Source organism: Entelurus aequoreus, linkage group LG10 (genome assembly GCF_033978785.1).
Source record: "Entelurus aequoreus isolate RoL-2023_Sb linkage group LG10, RoL_Eaeq_v1.1, whole genome shotgun sequence".
NCBI lineage: Eukaryota > Metazoa > Chordata > Actinopteri > Syngnathiformes > Syngnathidae > Entelurus > Entelurus aequoreus.
The window spans coordinates 20,018,902-20,036,401 of NC_084740.1; the positions used below are offsets into that span (position 1 = coordinate 20,018,902).

Genomic DNA, 17,500 nt, shown 5'->3' on the forward strand with positions numbered 1-17,500 from the left:
GAGAACTGGTTCTAAAATGTTCCCGTCACATATACAGTACAGGCTAAGAGTTTGGCCTGGACTCTCACGCTACTAACTAGATCCACTATGGACTGGACTCTCACACTATTAACTAGATCCACTATGGACTGGACTATCACACTATTAACTAGATCCACTATGGACTGGACTCTCACACTATTAACTAGATCACTATGGACTGGACTCTCACACTATTATGTTAGATCCACTATGGACTGGACTCTCACACTATTATGTTAGATCCACTATGGATTGGACTCTCACACTATTATGTTAGATCAGTGGTTCTTAACCTTGTTGGAGGTACCGAACCCCACCAGTTTCATATGCGCATTCACCGAACCATTCTTTAGTGAAAAATAAGAATACATTTTTTTTCAAATTCAAGACGAAGTTATATGTTTTTGGTAACACTTTAGTATGTGGAACATATTCTAAGTAACAAAGACTTCATTTAGAGCTTTTTGGACACTAGGGGAACATATTCTAAGTAACAAAGACTTAATTTAGAGTTATTTGGTTAGGGTTAGGGTTAGAGGGTTAGGGCCAGGGTTTTAGGCTTATAATAAGGCCATGCCGAATAAGGCATTAATAAGTACTTAATAATGACTAGTTAAGAGCCAATATGTTACTAATTTGCATGTTAATAAGCAACTAATTAATGGTGAATATGTTCCCCATACTAAAGTGTTACCATGTTTTTTTTACTGGTGCACAAAATGAACCATGCATGAACATCACCTTGTTCAAACAACAAAACCAACACAGTGCATAAACTCACAACAAATTACACGCCTGCAAATCAGTCTGACTTCTGCTGTTGCCGTGTCCGTAATACGCCGATAGGGAGAAGTTTTTATTTACACGATGAGTCAAGTGTGTCTTGACCTCCGCCGAACCCCTGAGCCCGACTCACCGAACCCCTAGGGTTCGATCGAACCCAGGTTAAGAACCACTGTGTTAGATCCACTATGGACTGGACTCTCACACTATTAACTAGATCACTATGGACTGGACTCTCACACTATTAACTAGATCCACTATGGACTGGACTCTCACAATATTAACCAGATCCACTCAAAGTCCATTGCACCGGTCGCCCAGGGGGGGTATGGGGTGTCCCACATCTGCAGTCCCCTCCAAGGTTTCTCATTGTCATTGTCATCCCATTACCATGAATTGATTAAGGTGGACCCCGACTTAAACAAGTTGAAAAACTTATTCGGGTGTTACCATTTAGTGGTCAATTGTACGGAATATGTACTGTACTGTGCAATCTACTAATAAAAGTTTCAATCAATCAAAACCATTGGGTTGAGGTTTTTCTTGCCCTGATGTGGGATCTGAGCAGAGGATGTTGTTGTGGCTTGTGCAGCCCTTTGAGACACTTGTGATTAAGGGCTATATAAATAAACTCTGATTGATGAAGTTTGGACACACCTCATTTAATGTGTTTTCTTTATTTTCATGACTATTTACATTGTAGATTGTCACTGAAGGCATCAAAACTATGACACCTGTGGAGTGAAAACCCTTTCAGGTGACTACCTCTTGAAGCTCATGGAGAGAATATAAATATTGTATATATAAAAATATTGTACAGTTTTATTTGATGTGACACGGTACCCGGTAGTACCAACAGAATCCGGTGGTTACTGATAAAAGTACAGAATTTTGTACTCTTCCTTAGTTGTAGATTGTCACTGAAGGCATCAAAACTATGAATGAGCACATGTGGAGTTATGTACTTAACAAAAAAAGGTGAAATAACTGAAAACATGTTTTATATTCTAGTTTCTTCAAAATAGCCACCATTTGCTCTGATAACTGCTTTGCACACTCCTGGCATTCTCTCCATGACCTTCAAGCACACCTGTGAAGTGAAAACCATTTCAGGTGACTACCTCTTGAAGCTCATGGAGAGAATGCCAAGAGTGTGCAAAGCCGTAATCAAAGCTATTTTGTGGCTATTTTGAAGAAACTACAATACAAAACATGTTTTCAGTTATTTCACCTTTTTTTGTTAAGTACATAACTCCACATGTGCTCATTTATAGTTTTGATGTGACAATCTACAATGTAAATAGTCATGAAAATAAAGAAAACTCATTGGATGAGAAGGTGTGTCCAAACTTTTGGCCTGTACTGTAGCTTTATCCATCCATCCATTTTCTACCGCTTGTCCCTCTCGGGGTTGCAGGGGGTGCTGGAGCCTATCTCAGCTGCAATTGGGCAGAAGGCGAGGTACACCCTGGACAAGTCGCCACCTCATCACAGGGCCAACACAGATAGCTTTATATGTAACTAAATATATAAACAGTTCAGAGTAAGATGCACTACCACTGCTAATTACCGTATTTTTCGGAGTATAAGCCGCACCGGCCTATAATGCATAATAAAGAAGGAAAAAACATATAAGTCGCACTGGAGTATAAGTCGCATTTTTTGGGGAAATTTAACCCAACACCAAGAATAGACATTTGAAAGGCAATTTAAAATAAATAAAGAATAGTGAACAATAGGCTGAATAAGTGTACGTTTTATGACGCATAAATAACCAACTGAGAACGTGCCTGGTATGTTAACGTAACATATTATGGTAAGAGTCATTCAAATAACTATAACATATAGAACATGCTATACGTTTACCAAACAATCTGTCACTCCTAATCGCTAAATCCCATGAAATCTTATACGTTTAGTCTCTTACGTGAATGAGCTAAATAATATTATTTGATATTTTACGGTAATGTGTTAATAATTTCACACATAAGTCGCTCCTGAGTATAAGTGGCACCCCCGGCCAAACTATGAAAAAAACTGCAACTTATAGTCCGAAAAATACGGTAGTACCACAGAAGAACATACTGTTAAATTATATTTCGGTAAATAATAGATTTATACACAATACTAAGTTATATTCCTAGAAGATAAAGCAGTCAGGATGACGCTGCTGCTTTATCAAAAGAACACAACCTTTGGAAAGAATGTGAGAAATGAAATGGGATTGAAAAAGCAGTCATCAGAGGCGAGGAGGATCCTGCATGGCTCCTGTTATATCCAGAGCTGGCAGAGGAATAAGGCACGTTCTCCGAGAGCAGATGTAGATGCTGTATTCATTAGAAGTGCATTAGTGCTGAACCCCCACAGCCCTCTGACGGCTGAGCTGTGCACGGGCCGGACGGAAATAAATCTAACACATAACTGGAGTAATAAATAGGCGTCTTGTGTATGTGTGTGGATTTGTCAGAGAAAGACATAAACGCATAAGACAGTGATAAAGAGCATGACTGCGTGCAGCCTTTGACTGAGGGCTCTTAGCACGTTGTGCGTGTGATTTAAACTCCAGTCTCACTGCTCTGACACATAATCAATAGAGGAGAGTCCCCTCTGAGCCCTCTTACCCCTTAACTGCTTAACTGAACTTTAAACATTTAGGTTGCAAGGATCAATGGCCCCTGCACTATTTGTATGTGTGTGTGTGTTTAACAGGAGTGGGAGTTCCACGGTGCGTTTTGGGGTTTAAATATCCCCCATCTATTGAGGCAGCAAGGGGGGATAAAGGATGAGGGAGCAGAAAAATCAATGGCAGAATGGAACCCTGCCGCTATCGAGCTGTTCCAATTAACCCTCACTGAGACGGGGGAGATTCCAAAACATCCCTTCCCTTCTTCCCTCCACCCTCCACTGAAATTAAAGCACTTTCATAACTTTGTGTCACTCATCTGCACCTTTGTCACCTTTTCCATGTTTCATCACTCCAAGGTACTATCTTCCAGGGCTGCACGATTATTTAACATCGAATCGACATCGAGGTTTTAATTAGTGCGATTATGCAACCACAAGAGGGTTTCCCCCCCCCCTACGCCGTCACATGTTCCCTAATCAGAACCGTTGAGCCTCGCATTTGTTCATCTCTCGCTTCAAACAGGGAGAAACTCACTCGCTGCATCCTTCTCAGCACTAGGGCTGCAACGATTAGTCGACATTTTCCACAAAAAAATGTGTCGCCGGTAACTATATTTGTCTACAATAGTCATCGCTCGTGGTTTTTGACAGTAATAACATGTTAAGTTTGAGCATATTTCTTCTTATTCTTTTTTTCCCCATCCATCCATCCATCCATCCATCTTCTTCCGCTTATCCGAGGTCGGGTCGCGGGGGCAGCAGCTTAAGCAGAGAAGCCCAGACTTCCCTCTCCCCAGCCACTTCGTCCAGCTCCTCCCGGGGGATCCCGAGGCGTTCCCAGGCCAGCCGGGAGACATAGTCTTCGCAACGTGTCCTGGCTCTTCCCCGTGGCCTCCTACCGGTCGGACGTGCCCTAAACACCTCCCTAGGGAGACGTTCGGGTGGCATCATGACCAGATGCCCGAACCACCTCATCTGGCTCCTCTCGATGTGGAGGAGCAGCGGCTTTATTTTGAGCTCCCCCCGGATGGCAGAGCTTCTCACCCTATCTCTAAGGGAGAGCCCCGCCACCCGGCGGAGGAAACTCATTTCGGCCGCTTGTACCCGTGATCTTGTCCTTTCGGTCATAACCCAAAGCTCATGACCATAGGTGAGGATGGGAACGTAGATCGACCGGTAAATTGAGAGCTTTGCCTTCCGGCTCAGCTCCTTCTTCACCACAACGGATCGATACAGCGTCCGCATTACTGAAGACGCCGCACCGATTCGCCTGTCGATCTCACGATCCACTCTTCCCTCACTCGTGAACAAGACTCCGAGGTACTTGAACTCCTCCACTTGGGGCAGGGTCTCTTCCGCAACTCGGAGATGGCACTCCACCCTTTTTTGGGCGAGAACCATGGATTCGGACTTGGAGGTGCTGATTCTCATCCCAGTCGCTTCACACTCAGCTGCGAACCGATCCAGCGAGAGCTGAAGATCCTGGCCAGATGAAGCTATCAGGACCACATCATCTGCAAAAAGCAGAGACCTAATCCTGCAGCCACCAAACCAGATCCCCTCAACGCCTTGACTGCGCCTAGAAATTCTGTCCATAAAAGTTATGAACAGAATCGGTGACAAAGGGCAGCCTTGGCGGAGTCCAACCCTCACTGGAAACGTGTCCGACTTACTGCCGGCAATGCGGACCAAACTCTGGCACTGATCATACAGGGAGCAGACCGCCACAATCAGACAGTCCGATACCCCATACTCTCTGAGCACTCCGCACAGGACTTCCCGAGGGACACGGTCGAATGCCTTCTCCAAGTCCACAAAACACATGTAGACTGGTTGGGCAAACTCCCATGCACCCTCAAGGACCCTGCCGAGAGTATAGAGCTGGTCCACAGTTCCACGACCAGGACGAAAACCACACTGTTCCTCCTGAATCCAAGGTTCGACTATCCGGCGTAGCCTCCTCTCCAGCACACCTGAATAGACCTTACCGGGAAGGCTGAGGAGTGTGATCCCACGATAGTTAGAACACACCCTCCGGTTCCCCTTCTTAAAGAGAGGAACCACCACCCCGGTCTGCCAATCCAGAGGTACCGCCCCCGATGTCCACGCGATGCTGCAGAGTCTTGTCAACCAAGACAGCCCCACAGCATCCAGAGCCTTAAGAAACTCCGGGCGGATCTCATCCACCCCCGGGGCCTTGCCACCGAGGAGCTTTTTAACTACCTCAGCAACCTCAGCCCCAGAAATAGGAGAGCCCACCACAGATTCCCCAGGCACTGCTTCCTCATAGGAAGACGTGTTGGTGGGATTGAGGAGGTCTTCAAAGTATTCCCTCCACCGATCCACAACATCCGCAGTCGAGGTCAGCAGAACACCATCCTCACCGTACACGGTGTTGATAGTGCACTGCTTCCCCTTCCTGAGGCGGCGGATGGTGGTCCAGAATCGCTTCTTCTTTTTTTTTTTTAAATAATATTTATTTATTCATTTGATAGGGGAATCATAATACAGGTACTGAGAAACAGACCCCAGCCCAAATTTTTTTTTTTATAATTAAAAATATAAAAAAACAACAACAACAAAAAACCTTTTCCGCCCCCCGTCCTACATTTGAGTCACAGTGGGTGGTAATGTACTGCTTTCATCTTCACTACAAACAGATAGAAAATCTGACTGACTTAAAAAAAAAAAGTACAAAAAAAATCAAAAACATACAGAGAAGTGTCACTGAATAAAAACAAAATAATTGAGGTAAGTGGAAAGGTTGATTGTCGACAGTGAGTGTCACATGTGTCCTATAGTGTCTTTAAAGTAGCTATGTAACTAATCATGCAGCCCCAGGTCAAGTCAAATTGTTTTGGTGTACCCCTTAGATCAGTGTTTTTCAACCACTGTGCCGCGGCACACTAGTGTGCAGTGAGATACAATCTGGTGTGCCGTGGGAGATTATGTAATTTCACCTAATTGGGTTAAAAATATTTTTGGCAAACCAGTAATTATAGTCTGCAAATGATGTGTTTTTATTGAGTGTCGGTGCTGTCTAGGGCTCGGCAGAGTAACCGTGTAATACTCTTCCATATCAGTAGGTGGCAGCAGGTAGCTAATTGCTTTGTAGATGTCGGGAACAAGGTTGTTGTGATCACAATATGCGGACGACAGTGTGCAGGTAAAAAGGTGTCTAATGCTTAAACCAAAAATAAACAAACTGCAAGTGCCGCTAAGAAAAGGCATTGAAGCTTAGGGAAGGCTATGCAGAACGAAACTAAAACTGAACTGGCTACAAAGTAAACAAAAAACAGAATGCTGGACGACAGCAAAGACTTATTGTGGAGCAGACGGCGTCCACAAAGTACATCCGTACGTGACATGACAATCAACAATGTCCCCACAAAGAAGGATAAAAACAACTTAAATAGTCTTGATTGCTAAAACAAAGCGGGTGCGGGGAATAGCGCTCAAAGGAAGACATGAAACTGCTACAGGAAAATACCAACAAAAGAGGAGCGCAAGACAAGAACTAAAACACTACACACAGGAAAACAGCAAAAAAGTCCAAATACGTCAGGGTGTGATGTGACAGGTGGTGACAGTACACCTACTTTGAGAGAAGAGATATATTGATGCATGCTTGGTTATGCTTTAAAGTCATATCCAACAATTGCGACAACGACTTTTTACTGTCATTATCGGCTGCTGAGTTTAATTTTTTTAACATTTTCTGCTCGCGGTGTGCCTTGGGATTTTTTCAATGAATAAAATGTGACTTGGCTCAAAAAAGGTTGAAAAACACTGCCTTAGATTATATTTAATTTTCTGTAGATCTAAAAAAAAACCATGAGGTCCTTAAGCCATAAGGAGGCCTTGGGGGAAAACTGGGATTTCCACTACAATAAAATGTTTCAAAGGTACTATACCTAAAAGTCTGTTTCATTTTTTTTATTGTATTTATTAATTTGTTTGTGTTTCCTCTTATTCTTTTTAAAAACATCAATACCTTGCTCATTTTGCTAAGCGGACCTTGTTTTTATGTTAGTACATCTGTGATACGCATGTATTTAAAGCAGTGACATGGAGGGAGGATGCATCTCAACCTCGGTAAGAGTGTTCGCTTCTACATTGCAAGTGTGAGACAAAGTTGTGTGAAAAATAACTAACTGTCATTTTAGCCAAAGTCAGCCAGCTAAACTTTGTCTACAACAATTCAAGTAAGTTTTAAAGCAGCGTCAATTTGCAATTTCGTAAAAAAGGCACTTTAACAAAAGCGAACAACACACGTACACATGAACACACACAGAGACACACAGGCACCAATGCGGAGGTACCATGAGTTTAAACATACAATCTATTAAATAGCCAACATTTTAAGAATTAATCAAAGATATAATTCTACACATTGAGTCTATTAGAGTGCTAAAACTGCCAAGAGTTAATCAATAGTCAATATACCAGTGTGCAGCTTTTTAAACATCACTAAATGCTTATTTTCTTTCTGAATAAGTATGTTTTGTTGTTTCTTTTCATTGCTAATATTTTAACTGTTTTTTTGCACTTTATCTTTCCTTTGTTTTACAAGGACAACATTTTATTAGTCATTTTAATGTTTGCAACAGCTGAATGAGCAGCACAGTTACAGTATAAATAAATATTTATGAATGAATTAGTCATCTTTGTTGTTAGTAAGCACATGCCTGAAATAACTTAAGCTGCATTTAAAAGTCGATGGGAAAATTAGAGCCATTAAACGTTTACGATTTAGTTTTTATCGATTATTTATTTAGTTCAAGAGCATGATGAAGACAAAATCCGAGTCTATCTGCATACATAAATATGTTTGGCACCTTGAGACAAGAATATGTTTATTGACAGTTTAAAAGTCTTCCTTCACTCTAAACTTTGCAGTTTTATAGATTTTTATGCATGAAATATAAAAATCGCAAATCAAATAATCGCAATTTTGAAAACAAAATAATAATAAATGAGATTTTTCCTCAAAATCGTGCAGCCCTACTTTCTTCCTTTTTTTAATTCATGAAGATGTGCCACATGTGTTTTACCCCTGGAAACTTTAATTGGAGAGTACACCCTTGCGCATTGTGCACTTTTAAAAATGCATGAGACATTCAAATACTTTTAAATGTAGATTGAAAAGGTCTACTACATGTTTTTTCCCCCAAGCATACAAATATCAACATGCTGACTGAATGTTGGGGGAGAATGGCTGCAAAAAGGAACACTCAATTCTATTCACATTTTTACGATACATAAACTTGTAGGGTTATCTATTTTTGATTATATTTGCAACCATGTTTTCCAAATGCTGATAATTTCAAGAAAGAAGATTTTTATTATTTTTTAAATTATTATTTTATTTTATTTTTCTAAATAGGATTCCATGATGATATACATTGTTCTTTCTTCTCTCCACTACTACTTTCTAAATCAGAGGTTCTCAATAAGCGGTGTTTTCATACAGAGCTACACCCATTATTACAGTATTTTGACAAATGTTTGTACCGCTCTTTCGGACTATAAGGCGCACTTAAAATCCTTTTTTTCCTCAAAACTCGACAGTGCGCCTTAAAACCCGGTGCACCTCATGTACGGAATAATTGTGGTTGTGCTTACTGACCTCGAAGCAATTTTATTTGGCACACAGTGTAATGATAAGTGTGACCAGTAGATGGCAGTCAAACATAAGAGATACGTGTAGACTGCAATATGACTCAAGTAAACAACACCAACATTTTATGTTTCATTGAAAATATAGAACATTAGACACGCTCAAAAATCTATCAAATTGTTTTAGTAGGACTTTAGTAAGCTATGAAGCCACACCGCTTGATGGATTGTACTGTGCTTCAACATAGGAGTATTATTATGGTGTGTGTATAAGGTAAGACATATCTGGAATTTTGTTTCGCAATATTATGCAAAAGCAACTTTTCTTACCTTCTGGCACCTGCTGATCTGCATTTGGGATCTGCATAAATCCTGAAAAAATGCGCGGGTCCGCCTTTGTAGTCTGTGGCGACACCGTAGTCAATAAGCTTATTCTTTTTCTCTATCTTCTTGTTATGTGACATTCATCCTCCACTGTTGCCATTTGTAATATAAAGTAGTGTAAAGTTCTTACTTATATCTGTCAGTAAACACGCCATGAAAGCAATAAAACATACCGGTATAGTGAGTTTACATTATTCACCCAAGGAACTTTAGTTATTAGAGAGTTCTGGTCGGACGGTTTTTCACGGGACACATTTCCGGTGTTGTTTCCGGATGAGGAGATGCTACTTCGTTATTGATTGAAGTAAAGTCTGATTGTCATTAAAACAGTTAGCTCCATCTTTTGACACTTCTTCCACCCCCGTCCTTGCACGCTACACCGCTACAACAAAGATGATGGGGAGAAGACGCTGTCCAAGTGGAGGCACGTAAATAAGACCGCCCACAAAACGGCACATCCGGAAGCGACTGTTAGAAAGTGGCTTGAAGATGATGTGTAAAACATCATCTATGCAACATTTTGAGCAAAGAACCACCATTACATGTTATGTAGACCACAAGGAAGTCTTTTACATTTAGAAAATAATCATAATAATATGACTCATTTAATGCGCCCTATAATCTAGTGCGCTTTATATTCGAAAAAAGATTTTTTTGAAAAAAAATATACCATTCATCGGCAGTGTGCCTTATAATATGGGGTGCCCTATGGTCCGGAAAATATGGTAATTTAACTAGCGCTGCACACATAGAATACACAGACCAGCTGCATGTATTGTACCTACTCCCATGTGACACAACTCAGCCTATGAACATATTTAGCCAGAGCAGTGGGTGTGCCCAAAACCAGTCTGCGATAATTTGTCTCTAACCTTGGTTTTTGACATCCGCAAACTCTTTATTGTAGTCCTCCAATGTCTCTCGAAGTTTGGTGTTCTCCGTCTCAATGTCGTGCATCCTCTGGAGCTTCAGCTGTAGCTGCTGAGCCAGCTCCAGCACAGGTACGGGATCTGCCAGGAAAGAATAAGCACAACATTAACAAAAGCAGATTAAGGGAGCACAGGATAACCGCATTCGGGAAAACCCAGTGAGAGCAAATGTTTGCCCCACCGAGGTGTCCTTGTGAAAGACGATGAATCTGGAACAGCTACGGGAACATTATTTTGGTGCCGACCATGACCTCTGATCCCCCTCCAGTGAACGAGCAGTGGCGTCAAGGACAAAATAATATTGCAAGTACCAGCAATAATATGGTGTGGTGAGCTAACAAGTCACTGTTGCAGTTACGGTCTATGGCTTGACTGTGTCTGCAAAGATTCAACTGACACAAGATTGACACTTTTACAGTGATTTACTTGAAAAGTCAATAATAAACATCCATCCATCCATTTTCTACCGCTTGTCCCTTTTGGGGTCGCGGGGGGGTGCTGGAGCCTATCTCAGCTGCATTCGGGCAGAAGACACGGTATACCCTGGACAAGTCACCACCTCATAAACAATCTACAAAAAAGGATTTCAAAGTAAAAGAACAGAACACAATGATAGTTGGGGTCGCGGGGGGTGCTGGAGCTTATCTCAGCTGCATTCGGGCAGAAAACGCGGTATACCCTGGACAAGTCACCACCTCATAAACAATCTACAAAAAAGGATTTCAAAGTAAAAGAACAGAACACAATGATAGTTTTCATATTAGCAGAAGTAATTAGTTCCAGGTTTAAGTCGTAAGAGGGCTATTCAGCGAGCGGCCTGTTTGCCAAATTCAGCCCAAGAATGACTTAGGTGCAGAGCAGAACTTAAGAGCAACTAACATCGTTATTTGGGATGTTCCGATCAGTTTTATGCTGCAGATTCCGATAATCCAGTGAGTAAGATCGGAGTACTAATAACAGTGTAACAATATGATGGAGGTTAATGTTTGTCTTTATCATGAAAGCTTTTTTCTTTTTTACAAAAATTTATATAACTGAATTTTTTGCGTTTAAATTATGTGAACTGATTTTTGTTTTTACATCAAACTATGCTATTTCATTAAAAAAAAAATGTGCGTGTTTAAAAAATTCAGTGTATAAAAATTCAGAGTAGAAAAAGTCAGTATAGAAAAATGTGCTGCTTTAAAGAGCAAGAATCATATCCGGTAAATTAAGATGGAAGTAATCGATTCTGTCTCAGGAGCAGCCAATGTCAAGTTTGAAATCCCGTTACACGAGTCTTTCAAAACAGCATGAGAAAGGCGGTTAACGGGGCATTGTACAACATAATTAACACTTCAACTCGGCCCACTGGATATTTTCAAACTATAGAAATTATTAGAATCGGCACTTTTGAGTGACATACGGGTTCCCACAGTAACCATAGGAAGCTCTATTCAAGGCAGGGGACAAAATGGGCGGGGCTTGTTACCAAAGCAACAAACCTGAGTCCTTGCAGACGCAAGTGTCAGAGAGGCAGATTTCTACAACAAAGTTCTGCAGAATAATGATAGGATATTTTTTACCTAATTGACTTCATGTTTCACCTTGTTTGTTGCATCTTTGTTGCTCTTGCTTGATTATAAAATATGTCGATCAAGGAGGTGGTCTGCAGTAGCAACGTTGACATATTCTTAATATTCAGTGTTTTGTTGTTCATAGTTAATGTTTGTATATATATGTATATATATATATATATATATATATATATATATACATATATATACATACATATACATATATATTTATATATATATATATATACATATATATACCTGTATATATAGATAGATAGATAGATAGATAGATAGATAGATAGATAGATAGATAGATAGATAGATAGATAGATAGATAGATAGATAGATAGATAGATAGATAGATAGATAGATAGATAGATAGATAGTACTTTATTGATTCCTTCAGGATATATATATATATATATATATATATATATATATATATATATATATATATATATATATATATATATATATATATATATATATATATATATATATACACACATACATAAATACATATATCTATACATATATATACATATATATACACAAACATACATAAATACATATACACATACAAACATACATTATGTATGTATGTATGTATGTGTGTGTGTATATATATATATATATATATATATATATATATATACACATACATAAATACATATATCTATACATATATATATATATATATATATATATATATATAAATATATATACACATACATAAATACATATATCTATAAATATATATACATATATATGTATATATACATACACATATATGTATATATTTATTTATTTATTTGCTAGGGGGAAATATTGATCGATATATCGATAGATTGTTTTATATTCCTAAATTTCTAGTATATCGATCTGTGCTCGGCAAGTTTTGACTTCAGAAAAATAGGTATTGATCGGACACCATTTTGAAAGGGAATCGATTAAGGAAAAAATTGGATTTAAGAACAGCAAACTTCATATTAAGTTTAGCACTTTTATTAATAAAAACATTAAACGTTAAGTCTATTTGCCTGTCAGCGGTGTCATCAAAACAAAAATGGTGGATAACTACAGTGGTCTAGCAAAAACATATTGAGGGGAGGATTGATGGGGTCATGTATCGTGACATCTTGGCCAACAAGTAAGAGCATAGAAGATGGATCTTAGCTGGTTCTTCCAGCTCCGTAAGAAGCACCTAAAAGTCCCGGAGTGGCCTAGCCAGTCTCTAGACCTGAACCCAATTGAAAATCTTTGGAGAGAAGCTGAACGTCCGTATTGCCCCGCGACAGCCCCGAAACCTTGAAGGATCTAGAGAAGATCTGTGTGGAGGATCCCTGCTGCAGTTAGTGCAAAGCTGGCCAAGAACTACAGGAAACATCTAATCTCTGTAATTGCAAATAAAGGTTTCTGTACCAAAAAATTAAGTTATGTTTCCTGATGTATCAAATACTTACGTCATGCAATGAAATGCTGATTATTGCTTACAAATCATACAACGTGATTTTCTGGATTTTTGTTTAAATTCTGTCATTTACCGTTGAAGAATACTTATGATAATAAATAGACGTCTACATCCTTTGGAAGTGGGAAAACTTGCAATCTAGGGGAAACCCTGAAGTGCAACACAATTCCATGTATACTTCCTAAAGTTTACTAAGCACTTTCTGTTAGTGGCTAACTTAGCAATTAGCATGCCTGCTATTACTTGCTCTCTCACAGTGTTGACCATGTTCAGCCTAAGCCTCCAGTTCTCCAGTGATAATGCTACTTAAAATGACACTTGATAATGACACTAAAGATATTAAGAAATGCCGTTATTTTCCGCAATAGAGGTGAGGATGATTAACTTAGGGGATATACAGTACGTACAGAGTTTACGGTTAGTCGCTTGTCAGCCGGGGGCCCAAAAAAATACTGTGTCAGCTAGAGGAGATTGGATTTTGTGATCTGCATTGAAAGTCAACCATCAATATTGGCAGAGTACGTACTTTTTTAGGAAAATCTAGACTGATCAATGGCTGATCGATTGAATTTTACAGCAGCTGTAGGTCATTAACCCTTGTGTAATGTTCATATTGTTGTTACTCAGCCAGCGTTTGTGGGTCTGATGGACCTGTTGCATTTTGTGGCTTTTAATGCCTCACAATCAAACACTTTTATGTTAAAATACTGAACAGATGTTTACCTTATCCCAACAAACATCTGTTCAGTATTTTAACAAACAGCAAACTTCATATTAAGTTTAGCACTTTTATTAATAAAAACATTAAACGTTAAGTCTATGTTTACCTTATCCCAATAAACATCTGTTCAGTATTTTAACAAACAAGTGTTTGATTGTGAGGCATTAAAAGCCACAAAATGCAACGGGTCTATCAGACCCACAAACGCTGGCTGAGTAACAACAATATGAACGTTGCACGGAAAATTTCTCTGCCAGTTTCTGCATCCCACAGGGTTTCTTCTTTTCTGTTTCTGCACCTGCGGTTCCCACACAAGGTTGCAACATTGTTTGTCAACACTGTCTGCTCTCATTTTCTCGCACATTTGACCCTCTGATGTTCTGTGTACCTACACTCTGTCTTCCTCCTGTCTAGGCCTGCTGTGTGTGTGGGTGTGGTACACAGAACATCAATTTCCACACTTCTATTAGCCCCACATCTTATATGTAATAGAAATGTGTAGGGGGGGTGTATGGTGTGTGTTCATTAAAGGCCTACTGAAACCCACTACTACCGACCACGCAGTCTGATAGTTTATATATCAATGATGAAATCTTAACATTGCAACACATGCCAATACGGCCGCGTTAACTTATAAAGTGAAATTTTAAATTTCCCGCGAAACTTCCGGTTGAAAACGTCTATGTATGATGACGTTTGCGCGTGACGTCAATGGTTGAAACGGAAGTATTCGGACACATTGTATCTCAATACAAACAGCTCCGTTTTCATCGCAAAATTCCACAGTATTCTGGACATCTGTGTTGGTGAATCTTTTGCAATTTGTTTAATGAACAATGGAGACTGCAAAGAAGAAAGATGTAGGTGGGATCGGTGTATTAGCGGCTGTAGCAACACAACCAAGAGGACTTTGAGGATAGCAGACGCGCTATCCGACGCTAGCCGCCGACCGCATCGATGATCGGGTGAAGTCCTTCGTCGCGCCGTCGATCGCTGGAACGCAGGTGAGCACGGGTGTTGATGAGCAGATGAGGGCTGGCGTAGATGGAGAGATAATGTTTTTATCATAGCTCTGACGAGGTCCCGTAGCTAAGTTAGCTTCAATGGCGTCGTTAGCAACAGCATTGCTAGGCTTCGACAGGCGGCACAGCATTAACCGTCCAGTGTTTGGTTCGGTGTCTCCTGATAGTATTATTGTTGATCTGCTGTCTATCCTTCCAGTCAGGGGCTTATTTATTTTGTTTCTATCTGCATTTAAGCACGATGCTATCACGTTAGCTCCGTAGCTCAAGTGCTTCACCGATGTATTGTCGTGGAGATAAAAGTCACTGTGAATGTCCATTTCGCGTTCTCGACTCTCATTTTCAAGAGGATATAGTATCCGAGGTGGTTTAAAATACAAATCCGTGATCCACAATAGAAAAAGGAGAAAGTGTGGAATCCAATGAACCCTTGTACCTAAGTTACGATCAGAGCGAAAAAAGATACGTCCCGCACTGCACTCTAGTCCTTCATTCTCACGTTCCTCATCCACGAATCTTTCATCCTGGCTCAAATTAATGGGGTAATCGTCGCTTTCTCGGTCCGAATCGCTCTCGCTGCTGGTGTAAACAATGGGGAAATGTGAGGAGCTTTTCAACCTGCGACGTCACGCTACTTCCGGTACAGGCAAGGCTTTTTTTATCAGCGACCAAAAGTTGCGAACTTTATCGTCGACGTTCTCTACTAAACCCTTTCAGAAAAAATATGGTAATATCGCGAAATGATCAAGTATGACACATAGAATGGATCTGCTATCCCCGTTTAAATAAATAAAAATCATTTCAGTAGGCCTTTAAATATGTGTACAGCGCCACTAATGACATTGGAGTGTTACTTTCAAAGGCAAAATTAAAGTATTGCTAGAAACATAATTTTTTATGGTACTTTATTGTATTATATGTATAGTACATGTTCCAAAAAGAAAACAGCATAAAACACCACCAGAATTAGAGATATTACAAGTCAAAGTGATGAAGCTTAGTGTTACGCTGATGACTTGGTGTAACTAAACATTACCCTATAAGATGAAGGCAATTGCATTTTATTGATATTTGAAATGTATTTAATGTTTATAAATGAATATTTAAATATATTAAATGTAAAAAAGGGAATAAATATTCAAAATAAGGTAATTAAATGAAATTGGTTACGCCATCATGAGCGCAACACAAGGTTGTAAAAGTTTCAACTACAATTCTAAATAAGATGTCAAAAGCAAACTGAAATCAAATACACACAGCTTAAAGATTGAGCAATACCTATTTAAATTTAGTAATACATAAATATGATGATTTATCAAAATATAAAAGAAATATACCTGAACAGAACGTTCATGATGGTTACACCAAAAAGTAACGCTATGAATGCGTTTTTTTCACGTTTTTGGGGCATTTTTATGCTATTTCCAAGCATCTCCTTTTTATTATCGTTGATTTTAAATGATCAAACTAATGCATATTATATATGCATGCCCTAGTAAACAAAAAAAAAGTCATATTTATTTTGATTGTTACATTTTGAAGTACATTTGTGCAGGTGGGTGCGAATGTACCCATTACCAGAGCTGTACACATATGTATTCTGATATATGTTCTTCACAGAAAATGAGCCAAAGTCAGTGAGTCTCAGTTTGAAAAATTAATTATTTGTATAATTTTTCTTTAAAAAATAAAAATAAAACGGGTCCCACAGACCCGAACACCACACAAGGGGCCGTATCGTGATCATTTCAGGGGCTTTTAAAAATGATATTGGATCCCTTTTGGGCAATACTGTTAAAGTCTTATAATGAATATCAAGTTGCGTACAAGGAAAATTAGCATTTGTCTCCTTCTGGCCGTAACAATCCGATTTCGCAACCTGCTTCCCCGACCATGCCATATTCACAGTGATTGTTGACATGCTTGTGTAGCAATAAGTAGCTTATTGATACCCACTAGTCACGCAGACAGCGACGTTGAGGAGTTGAATCACTTGAATCAAAATAAACATGGGACAAAGTGGAGGAGTAGCGAAGAAGGTGAGGCAGAAAAACAAAAAAGAAAGGCAAGTTGAACTGAATACGCAGCAGGGTTAACTGTCAGTGTGATGAAGAGAGCCCTGTCAGTCAGGCCAATCATATCTGATTGGTGCTCATGGGTGGCAGACTGGTGACAGGCAGCCAAGAGACGCGGGCGACGCTCATCAGCATGCCAGCTAAAAGAGCAGTTTGTGTGTGTGTGTGTGTGTGTGTGTGTGTGCGTGCATGTGTGTGTTGTGTGTGTTGTGCAGATAAGAGGAACTGACAGCTTACAGCTGGGGGTAAGGGCTGCGTATGCATGTGTGTGAGCGCCTCATGTCTGACACAGTT

At 39.7% G+C, this 17,500-nt stretch overlaps 1 protein-coding gene across 5 annotated transcripts in view; it reads right to left on the reverse strand.

Moving 5' to 3' along the window:
* The window catches only part of cux1b (cut-like homeobox 1b), a 214,341-nt gene that overhangs the window by 76,589 nt on the left and 120,252 nt on the right, over positions 1-17,500 (reverse strand). For all 5 annotated transcript variants that reach the window (XM_062060265.1, XM_062060266.1, XM_062060264.1 and 2 more), the window contains exon 5: positions 10,305-10,442. In XM_062060265.1, coding sequence (XP_061916249.1) covers positions 10,305-10,442 — 138 coding nt within the window. The remainder of the gene's footprint in view (positions 1-10,304; positions 10,443-17,500) is intronic.